Source organism: Erithacus rubecula, assembly GCF_903797595.1.
Source record: "Erithacus rubecula genome assembly, chromosome: 2".
Classification (NCBI taxonomy): Eukaryota; Metazoa; Chordata; class Aves; order Passeriformes; family Muscicapidae; genus Erithacus; species Erithacus rubecula.
In genome coordinates this window covers 49,164,879-49,190,861 of record NC_136685.1, presented here as the reverse complement: position 1 = coordinate 49,190,861, position 25,983 = coordinate 49,164,879, and the positions used below count along the sequence as shown (strand labels likewise).

The 25,983-nt window shown below is 38.9% G+C and overlaps 1 protein-coding gene across 1 annotated transcript in view; it reads right to left on the bottom strand.

The window, feature by feature from the left end:
• CLVS2 (clavesin 2) overlaps positions 1 to 25,983 on the bottom strand; it is a 46,682-nt gene that overhangs the window by 788 nt on the left and 19,911 nt on the right. Inside the window, exons 3-4 of the mRNA XM_079297989.1 lie at positions 6,859 to 6,969; positions 4,131 to 4,351 (exon numbers count right to left, since the gene is read on the bottom strand). Of these exons, the coding sequence (XP_079154115.1) occupies positions 4,131 to 4,351; positions 6,859 to 6,969 (332 nt within the window). The remainder of the gene's footprint in view (positions 1 to 4,130; positions 4,352 to 6,858; positions 6,970 to 25,983) is intronic.

The following is a 25,983-nucleotide window of genomic DNA, read 5'->3' as shown; positions in this document are numbered from 1 at the left end:
GAATAATGCCATAGTTAGCAGGATTACTGGAGCAGTGGACAAATGTGTCAAACTCACTTTTCAGCTCAACTGAAAAGGGCAGGGAAGGACAATCAGGGCAAATTCAGTGATGATTGTAAAATTTCTCTAGATTCTCTGATTCAGCTCAGAAGCATAATATGGCACTGGTGCCCTGCAACAGCCATATGTGATGGGCAAAGAGGAAAATGAGGTCTCCAGCAAAATCAAACTGTTCCATTGAAAACAAAGCCTGGAGTGTTAAGATGGGGTCTCACATCAGCTATGGCTCAGCTCATCAAAAAGCTGACACTTCTGGGGCACAGTAAATGCAACCTTTAGTTTGTTTCCTTTAGTGAGAAAAACCTCATGGAGGAAATGCCTACTTCTCTTTCTTTCTGTGAAGAAGATTTGACTAAAGAGTATGTGTACATCTCTCCAGTGCAGGCATCTATTTTTGATCCGTGGAAGCACACTGTGCCTGCAGGATTACTACAGATTTGGCCATTTAGAGGGCTACAGTGCAGAGAAAAACCTTTACAAATTCTAACCTTTCCTAAGATAAGCATATGGAGTCAATCCCCCCCTCCCCCCCATTAAACTGGCATCATCCAGTGAAACCAATGAATAAAGCTAATTAGGTCTTTCTCAAAAAAAAATCTAAAGAAAACTTACAACACCACAAGAAACATCTGACTTAAAGCCTAGGTGAAAACTTTAAACTCAAGGATATTTTCTAATAATATTTATCCCATTCTCATACTAATACTAAAAATCAAGAAAATTAGCTTTAAAAATATGTTCATCTCTCTTGTGATAAGCATAACTTAAACTTTTTTAATTAAGAGTGTACAATAATACTCATCCTGAACACCAGTCAGTTCCTCAGGCAGAAAACTAAACCACTGAATTAAAAAGGCTTTTTTAAAATCTTCACAGGATACCGTGCCAGTGCAAAGCTGATTGAAAATTTGCTGGTGGGAAGCTGCACTCATGGAAAATCCAGTTCATCATGATAAAAATTGCTGTGAAAGCAAATGAACTTCAAAGGTTTGCCAACTGGATGTAAGTGCTAAAACTGAGCCTTTTCCTGGGCTGCCAGTGACTGAGCAGACAGGATTTCCAGTTCTCATCTGGGGAAAGCTGAAAGGGAGCTGGAATGGCAGCAAACCTGGCCTCCAATTCCCAGTGAGGAAGTTTTGGCCACAAATTCCCAGGACCTCCAAAACCCCCAATGCCAAGGCAGGTGGGAAAACTGAACTGCACAAATCCTGATCTATGGTTTGTAAGCTCAGATGCCCAAATGCCTTGAAGAATGCTAAATAGTTTGTGCTCAGTTTTAAACCAAAATTTACTCTCATGCTTCATCCTATTAAGCACCAACTCATAAATAAAGGCATGTGAAAGGAAAAACATTTAAGTCTATAGCTCCTTCTCTTCTACCTACATCTCCCAAATAACTTTATGAACATTACTGAATACATTCTGAGAAAACACAGTGGGACAGAGATATTCTATAGAGTTATACCACAAAGTCCCATTGCAGAGGTGAGGAACAAAGCACAGCTCCTCTGCAAAGTTTACCAACACAAACATCTGCCCTGCTGGGTTAGGAGAGAGGAGGATGCAGGTGTCCAGCTGGGTGCCTCAGGATGACAGCCACAGGTGGGCACAGCCACAGGCTAAACCTGACTGCTGGGATGCACAGCTGCAGTGTAGCCAGATGACTTAAACAAATTCTCCCCAGGGGTCTGTGCTACAGGTGGCATTAATTCCTCCTTATCTCCATCATCTTTTCTCCCAGTCATACAAAGGTAAGGTCATCCAAATTTCAAGGAGATCTGGAAGATCTAATTTTAAAATAGTAAGCTAAATTAAATAAAATAATTTCTGGAGATCTGCTAGATGCTCATGAAATTTGTTCTAAGCAAAGCATTTTTAATTGCCTTAGTAGTTTTCCTGTATGTTAAAAATCTGTGCTAACATATACTGACTGTGGGTTCAAACTGAGAGAAACAACCCATCAATAGCTGAATCCAAGTTAATTTAATTTTGAATGAAATACATTTTACCTGTTTTATCTTAACTTTTTTATTTGTGTTTTAACATAGTCTGTGCACTTAATGCACTGAAGTCTTGGGACATTCTGTCTTAGTATTAGCACAGTAAGTCTACTTAGTATTTTTTTATGTCCAGCAGTGAGGACAAGGATTCCAACAGATGCTGGAGGCATGCTAACTGAGAAATAATGCATAGAAGGTGAAGAAATTTTAGCATAATATTATCCAAATACAGATTTCAATATGTTTATTTTCTGCACTAGGTCTCCTACTGTGTTAGTTCACCCAGACTGAAAGAATGTCAATTTGAAGCTTCTACTGAAGTGTAATACAGTATGAAAAGAGTTTTCAATAACAAGTTAAATGAAAATAAAAATTATTTGAGAAAGAATTAAGAATCTGGTCAACTCACTGCTTTTCCACTTAATAATATGCTTGCCTGGGACAACCTGGAAAATTGCTCCAAAGATGCTGCTTACAAAATGACTTGCCACAGGCCTTCTCATAGTTTTTTGCTTTGCTCTTGGATAAAGTTATTTACTATCACAAAATCTTTTTGCAGCAGAAAGACTTCTGCATTTCGGTTCCTTAATTCCATCCTTCTGTTTCAGACAGCTTCTCTATTGTCTTGTAATTCTTGTATTATGTGCAAATCATATACAAGTGTATTGCTCACCTTTTTCTTCTTCTGGCTCTAAGTCCCATTTTCTCCATTAATTGTGTGAGTTACACAATTCTAGCTTCATATATCTGGGCATTGGGGATTTTGAAGGCTCTGGGAATTTATGGCCAAAACTCACTCACTGAGAATTTGAGACCAGGTTTGCAGCCATTCCAGCACCCATCATATAGTTTCAGAATCTTTTTTAGCTTTGTATCATAGCTTATTTCTACCCAGTTTCTTGCTATTTCCCACTTTCAATAGAGTGGAGTGTTTTTTTCAACACAAAATCTTTAAACTTTACTGCTTTTTTCCTTTTTTAAATTTTTTTACGGCAATCTTATTTTGTCTCCTCTGTTTCCACAGAAGTATCTCCTTTTAAAACCACACTGTCCTTCCTAGTCTAGGCAATATTTTCCAGCCAAATTCATCTTCTTGGCTGAGAAATCTGAAAATATTTTATCCTGTTTGATCTGTTTCCAGAGTTTCTTTTCCCTTTTTCATTGCATGCTGTCTTCTGAAACTGGGTTCCCAGCCTAGCATATCCTAACTTAATTTAATGGCTTTATATATTGGTTTCTGCCTTGTTTGTTCTTTTCTGATCCATTGCTAGCCCTGCCCTTTATGGGCTGCACTCTTGACTTTTGCTACCCTCTCTGCTGCCCTTTCTGCTACCTTTTCTATCACAGTTGTAATCTTTACCTTTTTTCCTCTTACTGCCCTGGCAAACTGGGATCAGATTCATCCCTTCCAAGCTAATGACCTCACTGCTTCTATAGTTACTGGAGAGGTAACCAAGCTCTTCCTATACTTTATTCTGAATGATAAAATGCAGCAAGCAGTAACACTGTACCTTTTCAAAGAGAAGAAAATAGAATGCAAGGATGTTTGCCAGACTAGAGTATAAGAACTGGCATTGATTTTGGTCCTGGTTCTCCTCATATTTTCTCAGGCATGCAGTCACTGTGACTGATGGTTCAGATGCTACAAATGCCCTGGCACCAACAGGCTGGTGAATACCAGGCAGTGGGCTATGAGATGGAGGAAGATAAGAGCTAACATCACCACTCAGAAAGATAATTGGCCCAAATTTACCCTCTGCATGGAGGCTCACTCCAGCTAGCACTTTTTCTCTAATAAATACTGTAGGCTGAGGTGAGACAGCATCTTATTCCAAAGTGTACACAACCTATATGGCACCACAGAAATAATCAGCTGCACTGAGTTCAGAACTCACATGGGTAATAATTGAGGCCATGATCTCTCATCAACACTATTCTTTTTAAGAAAGGAAAAACAAAACTATGGTCTTCCTATATAATAGACTAAACAACCTACAGCTTCATAAAGGAGGAGGAAGGCAAATGTTAACCTCATGGCAATACTAGAAAACAGCAGTACCTTTAACTCACCTTTTCATGGATTTGGGAGAGAGGTCCTTTTCTATATCCTTTGCAGGAGTGTTGTAGGAGTCCGCATTGCACTCACTGTCATCGTCATACTCATGGTCCAGCAGTGTTCTTGCCCACGTCCCCATGTCATAGGGGGGCAACATTCCTCCAAACTCTGAAGGCAGGATCTCAGGGTGGATGAGCTGATGCAGGCTGTTGAGGTTGTTACCGTGCAGGAATATCTGTATGTACACATGCAGGTAAAAACACAGGGGCATCACCAAAAAAGCCCATCACCATCAAAGCCCAAATGGCACCATCATTGTTAGGAGGATTTTGTACAATTGAAACCTTCTGGTTGTGCTGGGCTAGCAGAGGTGCAGAGAAAGGCACATGCCACCTCTGCCTTAAGCATGGTCATACTATGGTCATAAATTGCCAAAGTGACTAAAGTATAAATAGCTTAAAATGTTTGCAGGGAAAGGGATTTAGGGCGGGTAAGAACTGGTGTTTGGTAGCTAGATGGACAGAACATTAGGTAGACAAGCTGCCTTGTTAACCTCTTGTCAATTCCTCTCCCTAATTCTGTGAATTAAGTGAATAAATTAAGACTATAATAAATAAATACATATAATATTCACCATATGCAACAAGGAATACATATTGACTTTCAGCATGCAAACATGAGTTCTATAAATAAAATAAATCGTTCAGTGTAATGATAACAGTGCTGGAAATATTTTCTTCCTTAATCTAGTCATACCAGTAACTGCCATTTATACTTGACAATACATGAAGTCAGTAATAACAGTAAATAATCCCTGTGACAACACAGAGCGAATAGCTGATGGACTATTTTATATTTTCCATCAATGTATTGGTAAAATGATGTTCATATATACTTTAGTTTAATATATCTGTGTATTAGTACAATATGATATGAACACTTGTATTTATGTTCATGTTTAGTGTTTCCCCTCATAGATCTTTCACGTTCCAATTCACCTTGCAGTGACTCCTCTGGGCAGCTATAGCCTTAGCATAATTTGTAAGAGTTAAATTCAGAAGACAGAAAGACAAAGATCAAAATATATGCTTGTCTTTCATTGCTTACTTCAGACCACCTTCCAGTCAGCTGTGGGCCCAGGAAAATTAATATGACTGTGCAAAAAGTGATTTTCTTCCATCTCAGAAAGAAATTTATCCTTTTGTGAAATAACATTTATTGATGGTGAAAGTTAATTAGCTTTATGTTGCCTTTACAGCTAAGTGTTTCACTTCTTAGCAATTGTTTTTATATATAGCCTAGTACTGCATTTATCTGAATACAACTATCAGTTGCAAATCTACATGATAAATTAAAAAAATACATAATAATTCAGGATAAAAACAATGGATAAATAATAAGCCTAAATTAAAAAAAAAAATCTAATGAGATTTATCTTAGGTTTGGGGTTTTTTTCCCGATCATTTGCTCTGCATCTAAAAATTTTTTTAAAGCTGATTTTAAATTTCATGTGCTGGTCATAACTTTCACATGTTGACACTAAGTTTAGAACTGTAAATTAATATTTAACCACCTGACTACTTTTTATAGGCATTCAGTATTGACAAAAAACAGTTGTAAAAAGTCAGCATTTCTGAAAATATTTGCCATTGATTCAGGTGTCTAAATAAAAATTTGGATGGTAACTGATAAGCCTCTGTGTTCAACTGCCTTGTCACTTATTTTTAATGCTGTAACACTCCTATGAGCTGCACTTTACTCCCTAGTTATGCATAGGCAACACTTGAAAAGGCCTCAGACATACCCAGCACTATAATGCTCTTTGCAGAAGCTGCAGTCAACAGAGTGCAACTGAATCCTGCAAAATGGGGCTTCATTTACATATTTATAACAGATATTACATAAAGGGCTTTGTGATCTATAGTTCAAAATCTGTAGATACCAGAGGCCTCTTGAGCATAATCTGTCAGTAAAAAATCAGCTCAACACCAAGGATCATTGTGGCCTTGCAGAGTGTGTTTGAGGAGAAAAAAAATACAGAGCTGCTTAGGAAGCTGATTCCATTAAAGAAAAAAAAAATCATCATGTTCTTTGCAGTACCACTGTACATGATGCTGATTGTGTTTTCCTGGATGACAAAGTTCCTGTTACAGAAATAATATCATTCTATATGCTATCACCACCAAGCTCTAATTTAATTGCATTGATGCAAATGGTACAAATTCAGAAACATCTCAGAGGCTGCTCATGCTTATGCACAGATGCATGCACACAAATGCCCTTTTACTGGCTTTCATTCAAATTAGTATTTGCAAACTAATACTACTAGATGCCAGCTGGGTATTTTAGCTCATACTAATGTCAAGGAAATCACACTAGGAAAGGACTTTGTAGTCACTAGCTCTGTTTTTAAAAGGAAGACACAAATAATTTTAACAGAAATTAAACAGAATGGGATTGAATACAATCTTAATAGAAACTGTAATGTTGGCAATATTTTTTATATAACCCCCAGGAGCAAACATATGCTTGCATTTTAACATACATTTAAGTGCACTGCTTGACTGTGTCCTTAAAGGATAATGTTGCATAAGTTTCTAAAACAGTTGAAGGTACCCTTTACAACACAGATATATTTAAACATTTTCCACCAATAGCAAGCTGATATCTCAGGTTAATCTAGAGTATGATGCATCTGCTGATGACAACTGTCAGGAAATGGACAATTGAAAAGAAGAATACCCTTTTTCGTGTCTTCTCCTTTAGGAAGGGCCGGATAACTGTGTACAGGGCATGGATATACCACGGCTGATTGACAAAATGTATTCCTCCAAACCGAGCTGGAAAGCTGTCCTGTGTGTCACAAAACAAATGCACACAATTTGAGTCAGTTCTTAACATATGTAGCACATGCATCAAATACCTTCTTCTCTTTTTTCCCCCAAATGCCTTCATCTTAATAAAAAACTTTTAACAAGAAGAAAGGTTATTCAAAACTGTGTCCTCTCAGCTGAGTTCCAACCTTCCACACCAAGGAGCAACACACCTTGGACAGAGTAAGTCTGGAGGAAGTGTGCTGAGACAGCTTTGCTATTCAAATAAAGGCACAACATTTCTAGCCTCCAGAAATGCTTTAAACATTTATGATTTGCCCATAATCCATCTATGCAATGTATTTTTCTCTTTTCCACTTCTATGCATTTTATTCATTTTTAATAGTAACAATCTCAACTTCTCTAGTGTCATTGAAGAGTGTCACTAAAAATGTCCCTCCTCTCCACCTTAAAAAGAAAGTGTAAATCTAAACTACTATTCAAAATGTCTTCAATATTATCCATATTTCATAAAACTGAGACTGCATTAAACATTATGCATAAACCGTTATGCAATATCCATGACAGTAATTCTTGTCACATAGTCAGAGGCCTTCTGGGAACTCAAATGTAAGGATAGCATATCTGTAATGAAGCAATGGCTTCTCTTTTTTACTTGCTGAAAATCACAAGGGGCAGATAACACACTAGGAAAAAATTCTGATATGCATTTTCAATTTCTAAGTCGAGAGAACATGCCAGAGGGTTTGGCAGTTTGAGGAGGGCAGCAACTCTGTCCTGGAATAAAATTGCCAAATTCCTTGTGTTGTCCTCACTTTGCCTGGTTCATCATATGCACAAACAATAAGCCAGCTCCTATGTTTCCCAGAGTTGCTTCACTGAGGAAGGAGGAAAGAGGTGTAAACAGGTGCAGTTGATGCATGTCCCCTTTTGTTTTCATGGCTTATGTCTGAAACCTTCTCAGTGAAGAGCCTTCTCTTAGTTATACAGACTTACTAAATTAATGGCTTTCATTTGAAGCTTAAATCAACAGGTGACACAGCATAGGCAGCCAGGGTAGTCACTTAGATGAAAACCAGGTTTCTCACAGCAGCAGCAGCTCCTGTTTGACCATACAGGTGACAAACAAGGACATCCCTTCCAGCTACACTTCCTCCTCTTCTCCTCTTTTCCTCCTCCTATGTGAATGCAATAAAGGCAACTTCAGATCTGTGCCACTGGGATCAAAGGCTCAAAAGGAGGCAATCAAGTGGTCTAACATGGTGCTTTGTGCAAATAGACCAATTTTACCTCCTCTTGAGACAAGAGTGGAGACCCTATGGAAGCACCAAGCTGCTTCAGTGTAATCTGCAAAGCAACACTTGAAGCATAGAGTCATACAGCACACACCAACAAAATGGCCAAGAAAAGAATTATAAACTATTCCAACCAATCAAGAACTATCACAAAAGGAAGGCAGAAACTGCAGGAAGGAAATTTTTAAATATTTCCAGATAGGAATATACTTTGAAAAAGTTCAACTGCCTGCATATCCACAGAATGTCTCAAGTTCTTTGAATGTGTTTAGACCTGTGGTAATAATGAAGTACAAATCACAGAATCCAAGGATCCATTCACATCCTGTCAGGCACACCAAACCCAGGAGCTCTTTACAGGAAAGTACCTGTTGCCTTCAAATTGTAACAACTTGCTGGATTTTCGTTCAAGGAGCCAGTACCTTGACAATAATTTACAGTGAGGATGACAACCACAACACACACCACTCACATCTGGCTGGCCAGAGCACAACAGCCAATGTAATCAATGGTCTGTTTTGCAGCTTTTCTCCAGAAACTTTTGAGTAACAGCAGCTTTGAAAGAAAACAATCCTATTGAAAGATTGCTGCAGAAGCCTCATTCTGCTAAATGCCCAGTTCCTGTCACCACTAACTAAATGTCAAACAGGATGGTTGATAATTTGACATGTAATTCACCCTGTTCAGTACTGTAAATCCACAAACACCTTTCTAAGGACCCAGCTATGATGTGCAAAAGGTAGTAAATTATGTTTGTATCACAGTGATCCAACAAATCCAGTAGGAAGGATAAATCATAGATGACACCTTAACCTTTACTTAGAGGAGATACAATTCATCTACACAAGGTTGTGTTTATTTGGATTATCACAAGTTCTTCAATAAAGAAATCTGGTGCTCCATGCTGCAAACCATGCACAAGAGAGCGCACACTCTGCAGAAATCTCAGCAGAGCTGAGGCCACACAGAAACTGAGAACAACTTGTGAATAAGAAGATCTCAATAGGCAAATTGACATGTACAAACAGATTCAGAGCAGAGTGCCAACGGCATTTGTATTCTAATGTGGCCTCAGAATGCTTTGTATCTTCTTAAAGATACACAATTTTTAGCACACAAAAGGATTATGCTTGAAAAGTACCCCTTTGACACATCTACTATCTTCTCCTGCCTCTTGGAAACCATTTTACATGGAGGATCACGAATATATGTGGAATGATCCTCAAACAGAAGATGCCACTTGATTTTAAAAGCCAGTTTCAGTGCTTCTCAGAAATTACAAAGACATTTTCTGGAACAAAAGAAGGTGGGTATTTATAAGTCTCTGAGACTGAACCGAGGTGCCCAGATTCAGAAACACTTCCTAAGGTGTAGTTAGGACCACAAAAAAAAATTGTGCCAAAAAGAGAAAGGGTGATTTGGTCAGAATGATCCTGCATTGTACACAGTGCTTAGACTAACATTCAAAAGCTGCTGAAAGTAGATCCAAAAGCAAACCTCAAAAGCACCTGCTGAAAAAATAAAAAAGCAGAATATGCAACTACATCTGCTAGAGGAACAGGTGTCAGAAGGTTGTCTTGCTCTTCGCAGATATACCTGATTTCCACATGAGGATTTGCCAGACAGATGGTCAACCTACACAAACAGCAGGCAGGAATTTCTTTCAAATCACTGATTCTTCTGGGATTTTATGCAGATTAGGTTACAAGCACAGTGGCAGTCACAACTGCCTCTGCAGACATACTGTACTTCAACAGATGAGCCTGTAACCCATGAATCACATTCTAAGTAAAAGGAATCTCTTGGCAGAAAACAGTAAGAAATGGAGATCAGCTGTAAAGTGAGCTGTGCTTCTGACTGGAAAAGTAATAAATCTGATGGGGTATTACCAAACTGCAAAAAAGAACTAATTATGTATACACAGTGGTTAGATTTTTCTTCATATTCACTCTTCACATAACCTCTGTTTCAGCAGCAGAACATAACTTTTGCTTGTCTCTGATGAGCACAGTTTGTCTCTGACTTGGCCATGCCATAGACATAGACCCCCTTGGGCCAGCAGGAACTCTTACAGCACAGGTAGTAACTGCAAAACCAATATATGAAATTTTCAACAGTACTTATGAGAGGAAAGTGCCAAATTCCTACTGAAAACCAATGTGAGTCTTCTTAATGGTGTCAGGACTGTTATCATATCATAAAAATGACCCATCTTTTTATCTTTACCAAATGCCAAAAATCAAAGAACTTCTTAAAGGCCACAGCATTCTTCACTCCTTGATTGAAATCTCTGAAGCCTACTTCAGTTCAGCCCTCCTAGCTGAACTCAGGACTGTAATCAAATTTGTTTGCACAGCTTTTACAAGTGTAGTCTCAGAAACTGTTGAGACCACTTTGTGCCCACAGGTGCTCTGGCAGCCCATTGTCATCAGAGCCTTAAAAGTATGCTGCACATTTACAGCAGACTATCTGGACACCTTGCCATATATTAACATTGAAAGAGTGCGTGGGCATGTGTGTTTTGAGGTTATTTGCTGTCCTTATGTGCAGTGAAATTGTTTTTGTGGACAGTCTAAAGACGTCCTTCAAAGGACAGTCTAGACAAACATAATGAATGTGGTCACACCCTTTACTTAAGGCTGCACTTCAGCGCTCTGATGAATTCAGCTGTAGCATCTGCAGACAACAAGAAGTTACAAAGTCAAAACTGCAACAGCAGTATCTTCATAACAAAAACTGCAAGTTCAAAGAAAGTATATCAACTATTAACAGCTTAACTTAAAGACTTTTTGCTGAAGATAACACATTAGTACTCTAGCTTTTTCGAAAAGCCAAGCGGTTCAGGGACAAAAAAAATGTATTATGATGAACCAAAACAGTATCTTTATAATGGAAGGCTCCACTAGAAAGAAACTGAAACACTCTGTCTGCTACAAAATGCATCACAACTAAACCTAATTTTTAGCATGTTAAAGAGAAGGCTATGGAAACTCATGGAAAGAAAAGGCTCTAGCTAGAATGAATAGATCACATTCTTAGCATTCAAGATCTGAACAGGAGCCAAGAGTCACTGCCATCTACATCAGGAAAGCACTTCCATCCTGCTACCAAATGGCAACTTTCACCAAAGGTAGGAAAGAACAAGGCATTTTTAATGCCAAACTTCCTGCCAGCATCCATCCATGATATGAGTACTTTCAATGCCTCAAAACAAACAAACTTTTATGTCAATACGGATCATCTATGCTCAAGGTATGACTGGAACCTGTGGTGAGGACTGGATGATGAGGAGACTGGAAAGTGAATCTTTGGCATCTAAAAGAATTTGGTTTGGATTTTTTAAAGGTAACAGATTCTAAACACATTAGAGAGAATAAGTAACAGGTGAGGAAAGAACCTTTCAAAACAAAGGAGAATGCTGACACAAAGGAGAGAAAGCTGACCAGGAACACAACTAGATTGGAAGCTGGTAGACAGCTTTGAATTACCAAACATGCAACAAGACTGGCAGGGACCAGCACCCTAACCCTAGGCCAGCAGCCTAACTCATTTTGAGAAAATTAGTAAATTCTGAAGAAGCTAAGGGTCAGGTTGTCTAACAACAGGAGACTTTCCCTTTGCACCTCTTTGTTAAGGCTCTTTAAGGCTCAGAAAAAGAAAAGTCTCAGGTGGCGAAATTTTGTTTGACTCCTGGAACAGCTGCACTAGTGATTTCCCTCTGTAAGGCTAAATTGTTCTCTCCCAAGTCTAAGCTTTTCATTTTTATTATAAAATGTTGAGCAATTTCTAAGACAAACAAAAAGTGCCCAAATAGATTTTTGTTACTGTGTTCAACCAAAAGCATAGTACCTAAAGGCAAATTACCATCATTCAGTGACATTCCTACAAAATAAGACTTAATTATCTAGAACTGGATGTTGTCATTCTGCTAAGAAGCTCCCAGTGAAGTAATTTGACTTTTGGCAGTCCTTTTCATTTATATTAGTCATTTTATCTTACAGCTCATATAGAAATATGTTAAGTTGAATGAAATGAGAAGAGAGATGGTATCCATCCAGGGAGAATATTGCTTTTTTATTGGAGTATCTGTTTTAATTTCAAATAGTGCTCCACCTTTTATTTCAATATGCTACTCATAAAAATTATATATTGTTTAAATTCATTAGGTGGGATTTAAAAGCCATTCGACTGTATGTGTCTGCATGTTTATATATAAATATAATAAAATTTAAAACCTACATAGATTTTGTGCTTTCACTGTTTAGATAAAGGGATTACATCACTCTCAATTTTTAATTACGTTGGCTTGATAAAGAAAGTATTTCATGTAGAACCTTCATTTTAATTTGAAATTACTTTATTTCTTTGTAAATTACCTTCAGTAGGTTTTAACCTTATTTTATTTTTCAAGTTTTAATTAGAAATTGTGAAATTCTTTTAGATTTTTTTTTTTTGTTTTAATGGGCACTCAGGATTTTGAACATTGATTCTTGGCTTATTTTAGTTTAAACCTTGAAAATTATATATTTAATTCTAAAAAAGAAATGAAAACATCTGTTTTTCAAGGACAATACTGTTTTCAACTGAGCTGCCTCTTTTCTAACACTTCTTTTGGAATGTGGAATACTAAAAAGGGGGAAAGAAACCCAAAAATTTTTACAGCCTGATGCTGTTTTCCAAATTAGCAAAGCCAGAAAAAGAGTAAGAAGGAGGGTAGAAGTAGGTTCTTCTGCTCTGTTCTCTACCCTGTGATGAAAATTATTATTTACAATAGACAATTATCAGATGGTGATTTATTCTATGGAAATTCCCATAGGGGGGGAAAAAAGTCTGCTTCCCAGGCAGTTTGTGAATGCCTTATTAGATTAAGATTACAGACAAAGAGAAAAAAACACCATGCTGCAAACTGCTGTGCATAAATACAGTAGCAATACTTTCATAATACTAGTGGAACAAAAATAATGTGGAAAATTACTGTTCATAAAGGATTCCACACTTCAGTTCCTGAAGGCAGAAGTCTTTGGGCAGGGACTGCACAGCAAGAGCTGAAGTGCCACACCAGCATCTCAACTTGTACCACCCTCGTCCTGAAGTCACCCTCTTTTTGTCAGTGAGGCTGTCCAAACAGCCCCTGATCTCTGCCAAACTGCTGACCACAGGATTACTGTCAGGATGTTTTTCATCATGCAGAAAGCTTCCCACAGGCTTGAGGTCATTTCAAAGAGGAGCATTAGTAGCTACCAAATACCACCCCCCTTCCTTGTACCTGACCACTTTCAAATATGAGGAGGTTAAGCAGAACCTGGCAATGAAGGCATATTTTAGGATAATGTTAAGATGAGGATTGAAAGAAATAAGGTAAGGCAGAAACCATAGTAATAAAGTAAAAGTGAGGAGCAGAAGAGATGAAATTAAAAAGTAATTCAGAGAGAGATATCAAGATACTACTGTGATGCACAAGAGAAAAGCATTCATCTTATTCCCTCTCTAGCCCCTTTTCAAAATTGTCACAGGAAGGTAGGGAAAGAAAAATATAAAGTATTCCTGCATGGAGGACTCATGTTTTACAGTCACATGTCAAGACTGATTTTGCAGACCTAAACTCAAATAGGGTAAATAAATACCAAATCTTATATCTTCCATGTAACTTCATACATCAATCCTGCTCATAATCTTCTAGGACCAGATCCAGCCTAAGTATTTTCAGCTCAGGACTGACTTCTGCCAAAATTGCAAGAAGCTAATCTGAACCTGTCCAGGCAATAGGGTGCACAGGTCTGCAGATATATAAGGTGAAGAAAGATCCTGCAGAGAGGCAAAAATGCATGTTTTGAAATACCAGTGTATAGCTATCCAGTGCCAGTAAGTCACTGACTTGAAAGACACCATTTCTCCTACCATAATATTCACTTTTTCTCCCCTGGAAATGAAGAACTTCTAAACTGGTGTCTACAATTTTATTATTCAAAGTTCCTTCAGAAATGCAACTCTCAGTTTCAGACAAGATGCATTAAAATTGGATTAGCCCTTTGTAAGTTTCAATTTACAACAATACAATAAATTGAAAAGTATAGAGTTTCAAGGGTTATTTCATGAGCCATGTGTTTCCTCATACTATGAGGAATCAATCTTCATCACTGCAGTAAGCACTAAAAGCCATAATCATTTTAGCCATCCAATTTTAATCTGTCAGTCCATGCAAATCACAGTCCTGAGAATTGAACTGAACCGTAAAATTGGAGTGATAGTGATTTAAGAAAAATCAGCTGAGAACAGCCACTAAGATCTAGAACGCAGCATAATTAAGCTTTAAATTACTGATGAAATTGAATAACTGACTTGAGATCCATTAATAAGTATTGTATTTTATTAAGAGCAGAGGTATCATGAACTATACAGCACATATAGTTTCAAGAGGTCAGTTCCCCACAGGATGAATCTATTTCCAGTTCCAAAAGTGTTCAAATATCTTTGTCATAGTACAGAATGAAGATTTATTTCAGCCTTTCAGCTTTTAAGAAAGCCTTAGTCTGAACTGCACAGCTACACTTTATCTTTTCAAAGGTGCTTGAAAAGATATGATTTCCTACATTCTAACTCCACTTCAGCTTCCCTCTTCTGCACTCCTGAGCAACTACTGGTGGTACACACATGCAACATGTGCCTGGGAGTACAGGCAATTTCAATATTGTTTGAGGGAGAACTGTCATTCAAGTTATTACTCTAGAGGCCCATAAATCACTGTTGTTGAATTCTAACTTCAAACATCAACTCCCTGTCTTTGTAAAGCCATATAAGCATGAGTATGTCTGTGCCAGCTTCTATGGAGGAAACCTACCAGTAAAAACCAGATTCACAACAACTGGGAAAACAGTTGCATGTTTTACCATATACATCTAGGGCATAGCTAATGCATTTGCTGTGCTATCAGGATGTGCCAGTAATGAAGAAATGTGATGGTAGGATCTCTCCTAAAACCACACTTTGAAACTCTTGAAAATTCATGTGCAAGGAGCTGGGAGATCAAAACCAGAAATGCAGATGTCTTCTTGCTAAGACGAAAGTGGAACTCACATGATTGTATTCTTAGCAAGAGAAAACAACAGTAGCCTCAGTTCACATCACATGGATACACACAGAGAAAATAACTCAACCCTGAAACAGTCTGGAATGCAGGGTCCAGTGCTTCCCAGTACAAAGCAGACAGAGCCATACTGGACTGGCAAAGGGCCAGGAAAATGACTCAGGGATTGGAGCATCTCTCATATGGACAGAGACTGAGAGCTGGGAAGGTCCAGCATGGAGAAAACTCAGGGGAATCTCAGCCACGTACATAACCACCTGAAGGGAGGGTGTAAGAAGCTGGAGCAAGACTCTTTTCAGCGGTGCCCAGTGATAGGATCAGAGGCCATGGGAACAAACTGAAACACAAAAGGGTCCTTCTGAACATAAGGAAACCATACAAGAGCACACAGCTCTAAACAGGTTAGACATTGATGAAAAATGTAAAATCACTGAGGTTAAATAGTCTTTTTACCTGGTATTTTTCAAACCACCTACCACAGTTGTGCTATTTTTGGAATTCCTCAGCAGCAGAAGTAATCAATGTGATAAACTCCTCAAAGGCAATTAAAAAATTATTTGCAGGTAGATATTTAATATTTACCCTATGCAAGTTATTCAAGCTTCTTGGCTTGGCTTAGGTCACTCATCTTAACAAGTGACTGTCAAAAATGTGCTTGGCTTTCTCCACCTAAACTAAGGCTTACCTTAACCTGCAAACCCTGACATTTCATGCCTCACAGTCTCTGAACCAGCATCACAAAACATAGCCACTGCCAAGCTGTCTGCACAACACTGAACAAGTTCAGTTTCCAAAGGCTGGGAATGAGCTGTCTCCCCAGTTCTGACACCCACCAGTGAGCCCACCTTTCCAGAAATGTCAGAGGGCAACACAGGCAGCTCACACACCAGGGAAAGTCATCTGCAGTCTTAACTCCATTCATTAATGACACCTCTAGAAAAGAAGCTCAATTTCCATTTTGAAACTGTCAATTTGCTGCTCTGCTTTTAGCTCTAGCAACCTAACAAGGGGTGGTTGCACCTCAAAGTATGTCCTTTTTTCTAAATATAGCACTATTTACAAAGATATTGCTTCTGCATATGTAACATCTTCAGATGTTTAAAACTAGAGATTGCAAAATGTTTATTGCTCTACTGCTAAAACCTCAAATTGTAGCATCTTAAGTGCAATGCAATATACTAGACCAGTGTAACCTACTTTTTATAGGAAGTCTAAGAATGTATGCAAAAAGATGCTCCTTCTCTCACCTTTTATTCTACTTTTCTGATTTAGCCACATTCTGATTTACAGCCCTCTTCTACAGCACAGCTTACATTTCCTGCTTTCCTCTACTCCTGCCGCTCCAGTTGATGCTAAGCAGAGAATCAAATCCCCAGCACAGGGATGATGGCATACAGCATGTGTGAGTGGACTTAATGGAAGGCAGAGGCACCCTGCTGGCTGTCTCTTGCCTCCATCCATTAGCAGCACACAGCTCGGTGCCGTGCTGCCCGGCACATCGTGCTGTGGGTGCCACAGCCATGCAGCCCCATCCACGCTGCTCCTGCTGCAAAGGCCCCGCTGTGACACCCTGTGTACCTCACAAGGAGCCTGGAAATACAGAACTACCCTCTTCAGCCAGGGTATCATTAAACATTAAACACTAAACAAGCTTCTAGCCCCGCTTAACGGAGCACTCAAGAGTCAGCAGCACAGGACAAGCTGAAATAAAATCAGAGCCAATGCTAATATAAGCAGACATAGCCTCTTCCAACCCACCTATTCACAAATGGAAGCTGTTGTTGAGACCATGTCACAAAGCTCTTTCACCTGTACAAAAAAACAGTTTAGGCAAGCAAAATACTTGTTAGGTATTAACAGGTCACAGAAGATGCAGATACAGACTCAAAATGTACCACATCTAGACATAAAACATCTTCAATTGCCAATGAACAGAACTGCACTGAAATCTAAAAGGAAATAGAGTGCATGGTGTCTGTGTCTATGTATAAAAATCATTATGCCTCAAACAGCAAATTGATCTCAAAAAAAAAATAATAACATGGATCATTTGGCAATTTCCAGTAGCCTATTCCTTTAACATAGATTTAAGAGCTCAGATTATCAGCGTCGGACAAAAAAGGCATTTCCTATCTAGGAACCAGAATCAGTTCTTTGTGCCCTACTGGTAGATCAATTATGTATTAGAGCTGCTGCTGCTTGCCTTTTAATCCACATTAGTTCACAGACCTTAAACAAATTTGATGCTACCATATTAAAAACGGAAAGCACTAGAATAAGTTATACATAAACAAAAATGAAAACAAATCAAGCAAGAGACCAATTAATCAGTCAGATGCTGGCAGTGAGAGGACAGGCTGCCTACTGCCAGAACACAGGGAAATAAGAAACACACAGATAAATAATTTAAATTCCCTTAAACGTAATTAAACCCAACCTGGAATAACTGTAAGATAATTTTTAACATGTTTCTTTGCCAACCTTAGTTTTGGCACTTCAGACAAAGAAATTTGCTGATGTGTATATATATGTACAGAGTAGTACTATAGATCTATAATACCTGTTCTCATCTTGAATAAACAACACTTCGAGCCACATTCAGACACCAGCTGTATGCTTAGCCATTTAAAGATCCTGGCTGTGTATTTACTGAAATAGATCATTTAAAGCAGTACTTCAGTCAGCTCTGCTCATTTTGGAGCCTGGCTGATAAACCTTCACACGCAGCCGAGGCACTAAAAAATCTTCGATTTTCTGGGCCCAAATTCCTGCATCACCATATCCACTACAGTCTTTCAGCACTAAAATTAAAGGCAGCATGAATATTTAAATGTTCTGTGGCAAGAACACAGCAGCTCAATCTGCCACTATACAAAATGCGAAGGCTACCGTAGAATTTGAGTTCACTGGATGGAGGGAGGGAAGGAAGGTAGATGTATTTAAAAAAAACAAGGGGGAAATTCTTGCCAGCTATTGCTACTGCCCTAGGAGCTGTAGTTGAAGTGCTCTAAGCTTCCATTTCCTTACAGAGACAATGTTATTTGGTTGAAATATTTTTTTTCCTACAGTGCACAACAGCCTCTCCTGGACACAAGAACAGATACAGCCTAGAGGCAAATGGGGACATGAGGTGTCTGAATGCTCCACTCAATGCTGGCAGCTTTCCCAAAATTAAACACTTCAATTTTGACCTGTTTGATACTTTTAAAATAAAAATAAAAATAAAAATAAAAAAAAACCAAACTCTAGAAAGGAGACCTTTTACATAAACATTTTCTTTTAGTCATTATGGAAAATCTGTGATTCTTCATAGAAAGGCTTTAGAGTCAAAAGTTATAATGTTTCTGTTTAAATTTTTACAACTATAGCCTTTGTTTTTGTGGATAAGAATGCAGCATCTTGGTGCTATTCTAAAAGATTTCATTCTGTTGCTTGCTGTGATCATACACAACACAAGCTTATGCCAGGATAAGAAATTGAATTTCATGCAGATCTGATATGGAGAGTTATGTGATGAAATAAATCACAGACAAGCACAATCCTGTGTGTCCCAAGACACCCTCAGTATTCAAAGAGATTGCTTTGTTATTTTAAGCTGTCACACTGCTGCAAATTTCATTGCCCAGTCCTGTGGCTGTGACAGACCTCACCTGCAAAGAGAGGCCATGATGAATAACCTCCAGGTGGAACCCAAAGTGATGTACAATGGTTGTTGGCACTTCAGTAATTGGTTCCTCTCCCCCACCTCAACTCTGCCCCAAAATTCCAGCACAACTGAACAGTTGGTGTGCTCACTGAATCTGCAAGCTTCCAGCAGGAAAAAAAGCAATGAAGGTTCTTGACCATTTCTGGGTGTAAAAAGTCCCATGGTGCCATTGTAGGCAGCGAAGCATTAATCTCAATTACTTGGTCAAATAACAACTAGAGAAATCTCAGTCTGCCTATCTAAATCCTCTCCATACTTTCAGCTGACTCCAGCATTTTCACAGCAGAATTCAACTGCCTCGAAGTGTCATCAAGAGCTGGAAAACACCAGACATGACAACTTATCCCATGTAAGATGTGATCATGTCATCACTGCAAGTGTTGTAAGAGTTTATAGCAAGTGGCTCTGATGAGCTCAACCAGCTCTGAGGCATCCCAGTTCTGCTACATCAGTCTGCAGGGGTGAGTGCAGGCCCACCAAAGATCTCCAGAACAATGTACAGCTCACTCACTCGAACTCAGTGTGGACTTGCAGTAGGTGTACTCCATCATTTCTGACTTCAGAGACATGCCTTTCCCTAATAAAATGTAACATAAGTACCAAGGTACACAAAATAACACTCTACAAAATTACAAAGCAACATCTATACTGCACAATTAACAGCACCCAGAAACATTCATGGAGGAGAATAAATTATCTGTAATACTATGAAACCATTAGAGTAAGTTATAGCCACCATCCCTCCCCCAAACAGTTGGGAAGGTAAACAGAAATCAAGCACCAATTCCAAAACAACCTTTGAATGTAGCTATGTGCTTAAGTTAGCAAAAATAATAATAGTCAGGACATAGTCACTGCAGCAGAAGAGAGCAGCCCTGGGCATGTATTCACTTTCAAATATAAGTTATGGATTTTTAAAATTCTATTCATTACATAGATTATACCCCCTAAATATCCTTAATTAAACAGAGTGGCTACTCAAGCACTATGAGGTCTATTGTGTAAATACATGTTAAGGAGTCTTGAGAAATATTTTTGTCCACTAGAATGATCTCTACTGAATAGCTTTTTTATTTTTTTACAAAAATTAGCATCACACAAATGCTTCTGTTCATATCATCTCTGTTGAAACTTTTATTATCCATATTCTGTATAGGCTGAAATGGTGACTAGAAATGGCTGCAAGATATAAAAAATTCTCCATGAAAAATAATGCATTGCTATTACTTTGTTAACCATCAGGTCTTCAGCACCCCAATTCCTTTTCAACAGCACTGAGAAATGTATTGTCATTTATATTTAATGTAAGTTATAAAGAATTAATGTAAGTTATAATGAATTAATTAAGTTCAGTCCGTATTCCAATTTATTCAGCAGGTAACTCAAAGGTTTCAACCAAGAACCCTGGGATCAGTAACCACATTTGATAAATGGGGAAAGTTTGGGAGAAGAGCCCAGGTCTGAATATCAGTAACAAGTGAAGGACACCAGAGCTCACTGATCAGCAGATCTAGTGAGAGCATGCAAGGGTTTTGGAGAATCTCAGTGCTCTCCATAACTGCCTCTGAGGAGCTCGACTCTCAGGTGGGAATCAAGTCCAGTCTGAGTACCCAGCTCATAAATCCAAAATAAATAAAATCCACATGCAGGGTTGTAAACGTTAATGATAATAACTTTCTGATAAAGAGAAAATCATCTGGGCTATGTGAATCTCCTTTTTGAAAACAACATACCTGACTGAAAACAGATCTCCACTACTGAATATCTACTGAATGGTTTTTTTTCCTATGTAAGAGGCATACAATAAAAGCAACTTATTCCCTATCATCAGTAGAGTAAACAGCATAACCCCAGTGGGAATAGGAGCTATATTAATGGACAAGCTGAATTCATAGTAAATAAAAAATGTGAGCAAGACCTTTGCATGATTTTGCATTTCACAGAGGAAAACAAATATTTACAAGCACTTTGTAGTTTTGAAATAAAACTCTCCCTCATTGTGTTGGTTTTCTTTGACACTAACATAAATACAGATGTAGATGTGTTTGCAAAAAAAATATTATCTTTTCTACAACACTATTGTTAAACAAGTGTTGACAGATAAATATAACTCAGCATCCCTGCAAAGACCTCACAATGTATTTCCAATAGAGCACAAAGTTGATAAAATAGATGCATTGTTGCATGATCAGCAGGCTGTATACAGTTTTACCTAGTCCACACAAACTTGAATTCTTTCCTGATCCATACCTATCATAGTGGTATGTGCTTTTCAGTACTACACAAAACAGTAACAAGTACAGATGCTATTTACTATCAAAGCATGTGCACAAGTATGTGCACCATCTACAGTTTCTGCAGATGAAAAGTATTCCCAATGAGGATCATACTGCATTACCCTGGACATGGCTTCCAGCCAGGTAGGGAAGATATTTTCTCTTCAAATGAGAGACCTAAAATCATGCCTGAAGCAAGAATCAAACCAGAAGTCAAAATTTTGAAATTCAAGCAAGTAACTCTCTGTCCAACCTGGCAGGCCTAGCTTTGTTCAAATCCACATCAAATTGACACCAGCTCTGATGATCTCCATGGACAGGCGACCGCTGCCGACTCTCCAGAGCTGCAGGGCTTTGGAAGCACAGGAGGCTGCACCAGAGCTTGCAGGAGTATGAAGATGGGCACAGAGAATAAAGAGAAAACATAAAGACACAGAAAGACACCAGCATCATGGATGGGAAAGTTTGGAACTCCTCCACTGGAGCATCTTGGCGAGCTCAAGAGGAAATAGGGTATGGATCAGGTTTGGTGAAAGTCACCAGCACACTCACTGCAGGTAACCATAGAGGCTCTTCTGCAAGGATGGAGAGCTGCATTCATTACTTTAAATGTGCTGGCTAGAAATCTGATTGGAAAAACTAATTAAAGATATTTAAAAGCTGGGTTTGACTCACTGTTATGTAACACTAAGGGAAATTAGATCTATTTTAGGACTCTAAAAATGAGGGCAAGACAAATGGCACACACAGACATGAGCCTCTATCCCCAAGTCTCACTTCACAGGCTGAATATCTCCGAGCCTCAACACACTCACCTGTTACCTGGGAAACATCATGGAAATTTGACTTTCTAGCACCAATTCCTCCAACTCTATGCTTGATGACACTTTCCTGCAATGACAGCTCCTATTTTCACCCCTCCTGCTCCTTCTCATTAACATATAAATTCATTACAGTACATTTCATTCTAGAAGAACTCGCTGTCCATCCCATTTCTATTTTATGGTTAATGCTCAAGAAATGAGATGCCCTCAGTTGCTGCATTATCCATCCTCTCTGCCTTCTCCCCAGTCTCCCTGATCCATGCCAGCTGTCCTCCCCAGGTTTCATTGCCGTGGGTCACCTTCCACCATCCTACAGACTTCAGCACTTATTCCTTGCTCACTTCACACTGAACATCATCCCTTGAGAGGTCCCTTTTCCTACGAGCATTTCAGTGTCATTCCAGTGTCAATATGCATATAACCTCAGCTTGTGCCTCCCACTGCCAAGCCTCACCCATCATTACTTATCTGAAAACTCACTAACAGCACTAAGCTCAAATTCACTCAGTTTATATTTTTCCTAGCGCTGCAGCAATCTTCACAATGCACTCAATCCAGCAAACTCACAGCCTTGCATTTCTCTGTAAAGTCCTGTTTCTAACACCAGGGTCTGCAAGGCCAACACTCACCACATTTTTCCACATACAATGCTGTGGGGAACGTGACACCACCACCACATTTTTTGCTGCCTAGAAGTTATTCTAAGGGCTGAGGTTTTTTTAATCAGTATGGGTGTGATGAGCCTAGGGCTGTGAATTTCAGTCCATATTGAAAGGATCAACCAAGAGAGAAAGGACACAAACACATCACCCATCTAATAAAATAAAAAGGGAAATGAGGCTGACAGTATTTGAGTGACCAGAACTGTGATCTATGTGAATCCTGATTGAATTCTTTCTAAGTTTTTATCGGGTTTTGGGAAAAAAAAAAAATCAAGGTTCTGAACAAGGAGGGGTGAGAGAAGCAAGCAACACCTGGCCCAATATGATGCACTTATAGCAAAAACATTCAGTCTGAAGCCATCTGCTCTGCAGCAAAACACATCCACTGCAATTCAATACGTGAGTCAAAGCAGATTATGCCCGGGCTGCACAGCAGAACACGGAACAAAGCGATTCATCCCAAACCAGCCCCCATCAGACCGCGACTGATGCAAGGTCGGGAGCGCCAAGAGAAATGCGAACAGCGTGCCAGGGCTCCGCTCGCCCCATCCGGCCTCACCTCAGGAACAGGGACAGATGGTGCCAGTGACTCAGAAGAACGCCAAAAGGCTCTCATCTCACAGCAATAACCTATGTCCCAGCCTGTGACAGTCTGTCATCCGAGCAAATTGTATTTTTCAAGGACATAAGTGTGAACTTGATGCTGGTAGGAAAACATAACGGAGTGCTCACACGGACAGGCTCTCTTTTTGCAACCTGGGCAAAGATAATTCTATTCTGCAGTTTCACCTGTGTGCTCCCCTGCGTGAAAAGGCAGGGCTTTGGGTAATAATGCCTAAGAACATAAATTACAGCTTAGTGTACTTCTTCTGACTAACTTTAAATTTTCAAAAACCTATACAGGAATAAAAAACCTTGAGGAAAGCATAAAAGATTGTGAACAAGACTTTATAACCTTGAAGAAGATCAATCCAAACTATAAAATCTGTAAAAAAACCCCAACAAACCAGATCCTCCAGATTCTGCTTTTCTATTTTTCAGGGGTTTTTTTAATTACTATATTTGAATTTGAAGTACTATATTTGCAAAACAGAACAAAGCAATTGTAGGTCTGTTCTCTGCCTCTTTAATATTTTTTCCATTTTCAAGGCGCAAAATAATTGCTTCCCATTTCTACTGTGGGGAAAAAAAAATATTTTGTACTTTACCCCAAAAGCAAGCACTGAGTGAATAAATGCAGGGAAGCACTGGCTCAACATCTGGTCCCATACAGAACACAGGACTAATTTAGGACAAAGAGAACAGGGACAGAGTTTTGCATTGCTAGATCAAGACCTGGGCAGGAATGAACTGCTGTAGCAGTAACAGTTCCTATGATGGCATTCTTAGAGACACAATGCTGTAATGACCTAAGTGCGTTAAGCTTCATGGAGAAGAATAATTTTCTCTTATTAGACAACATAGCACAGAATGAGACAGATACATATTGGCCCAAAGTGCTGTTCTGGGGAACTGTTCCACAACAGGAGCTTTATATTGCACCTTTATGTCCCTTACAACACAGGTATTTCTGTTCTTCCAGTCTCAGCTCAAAATCTAATTCAGTGCACCAAACACCTGCAGGCTTGTCAGTAACAACTCAGTTTCCATTTCCCCTCCCATCTCAGAGCTGTTTCTCTAAAGTCCCACCTTGCTTCACAAGGGCCCTGAAGTACTCTGCCCTCTGTCCCATTCTTTTTTCCCCATGTGTCAGTCTGAGTGCAAGTTCACACACCACCTCTGTGCTGGTAGCTCACATGGAGATATCCCCAGTGCCCTTCTGAATAATAACATAAATTTGCAGCATGTTGCTCTAAGAAATATCCAGCTAAAGCCCAATGTAGCAAGAAAAAGGGGTCCTAAACCTGCCAGCCTTACTTCCATTCTCAAACCTTGCACATGACAGAGCTGAGTCATTCATCACATTCAGACCCTGTAATATTTTATTTCAGCTGCTCTCAAGCCCCACACATCTCACTTCTGTTTACATTCTGGAAATTCTCCTTGCATGGTGTTTCTTAGACAATGTGGCTGAGAGAGTGTGCTCACCAACGCAGCAAATTATCTTTTTTTTTTCCCAAAAACACAAAAGTGTGGCTTTCCTGTTTTTCAGAGAAGACACCAGTGCTGCAGATGCATGTTTTTTTCATCTCAGTCCTCATGTCTGCTTTCCTAGCCTGTGATTTAATGAAAGATTAAAGACTAGCTTATGAAAGTTCACCACGGCAACTGCTGATGTCATTGGGAACTGGATTCCCAGTCAGGGCTTAAAGAAAGATGAAGACCATATTGATAATTGACAATATTTCTGACATTACTCATCTACCTAATTAAGCCACAATTCCATGCCATTACATATGCTCAAAACTGAATGAATAGGAGATGTAACACCATTAATATGCTTAGCAATTAGTGCTACATAAAATTTGCCCACAGAAATTAACTGTTTATGGAAGGTGTAGACTATTTACTCCTTTCTTACAAAACAGCAGAAAAACAGAATTATTCATGCATCTACTTCTTTATGTCATGCATTTAATAATCCTACTGAAAAAAAAAAAAGTTATGTGCATTATTCCTCAGAAAGCAAACCTAAATGCTGCATCCTACAAGCCATAAAATGAAGCAAGATTTTTTTATTCCTGCAATTGCAAGCACATTGAAGCATTGAAGGAAAGGAGACACACTGTCAGCCTGGACAGCTTTGCTAGTAATCATTGTTGTGTTTGCCATTCTTTAGGGAAGAGGTAAAACTTTTGTCAATGTACAAACGCAAGAACAAAAAGCACATTCAAAGTAACCAGAGCATACATATGTTCCCCTTCTGACTCTTTCTGAAACAAGTTACTGCTAAAATGCCTTCATGGTAGTTTGTTGCTAGCTTCACCCTCCTACAGCAGCCCAAAAGCAATGTACTGATGGGAAGTCAGCCCATTGTATGGGGATATACCCAGTAAAGGAGAATACCTGCCACAAACCCATAATTTTCATGGAAGGCGAATAGGGGGCTGTTCAGGACTTTAGCAGATTTCATGAGGAAAAAAATGCAATTAGAGGAGGAAGCAAAGGTTGATTACACAGATTCAAGAAACACTAGCAATAAGTACAAACAGTTATGCTTCACATATCTACTACGATTACAAGTAT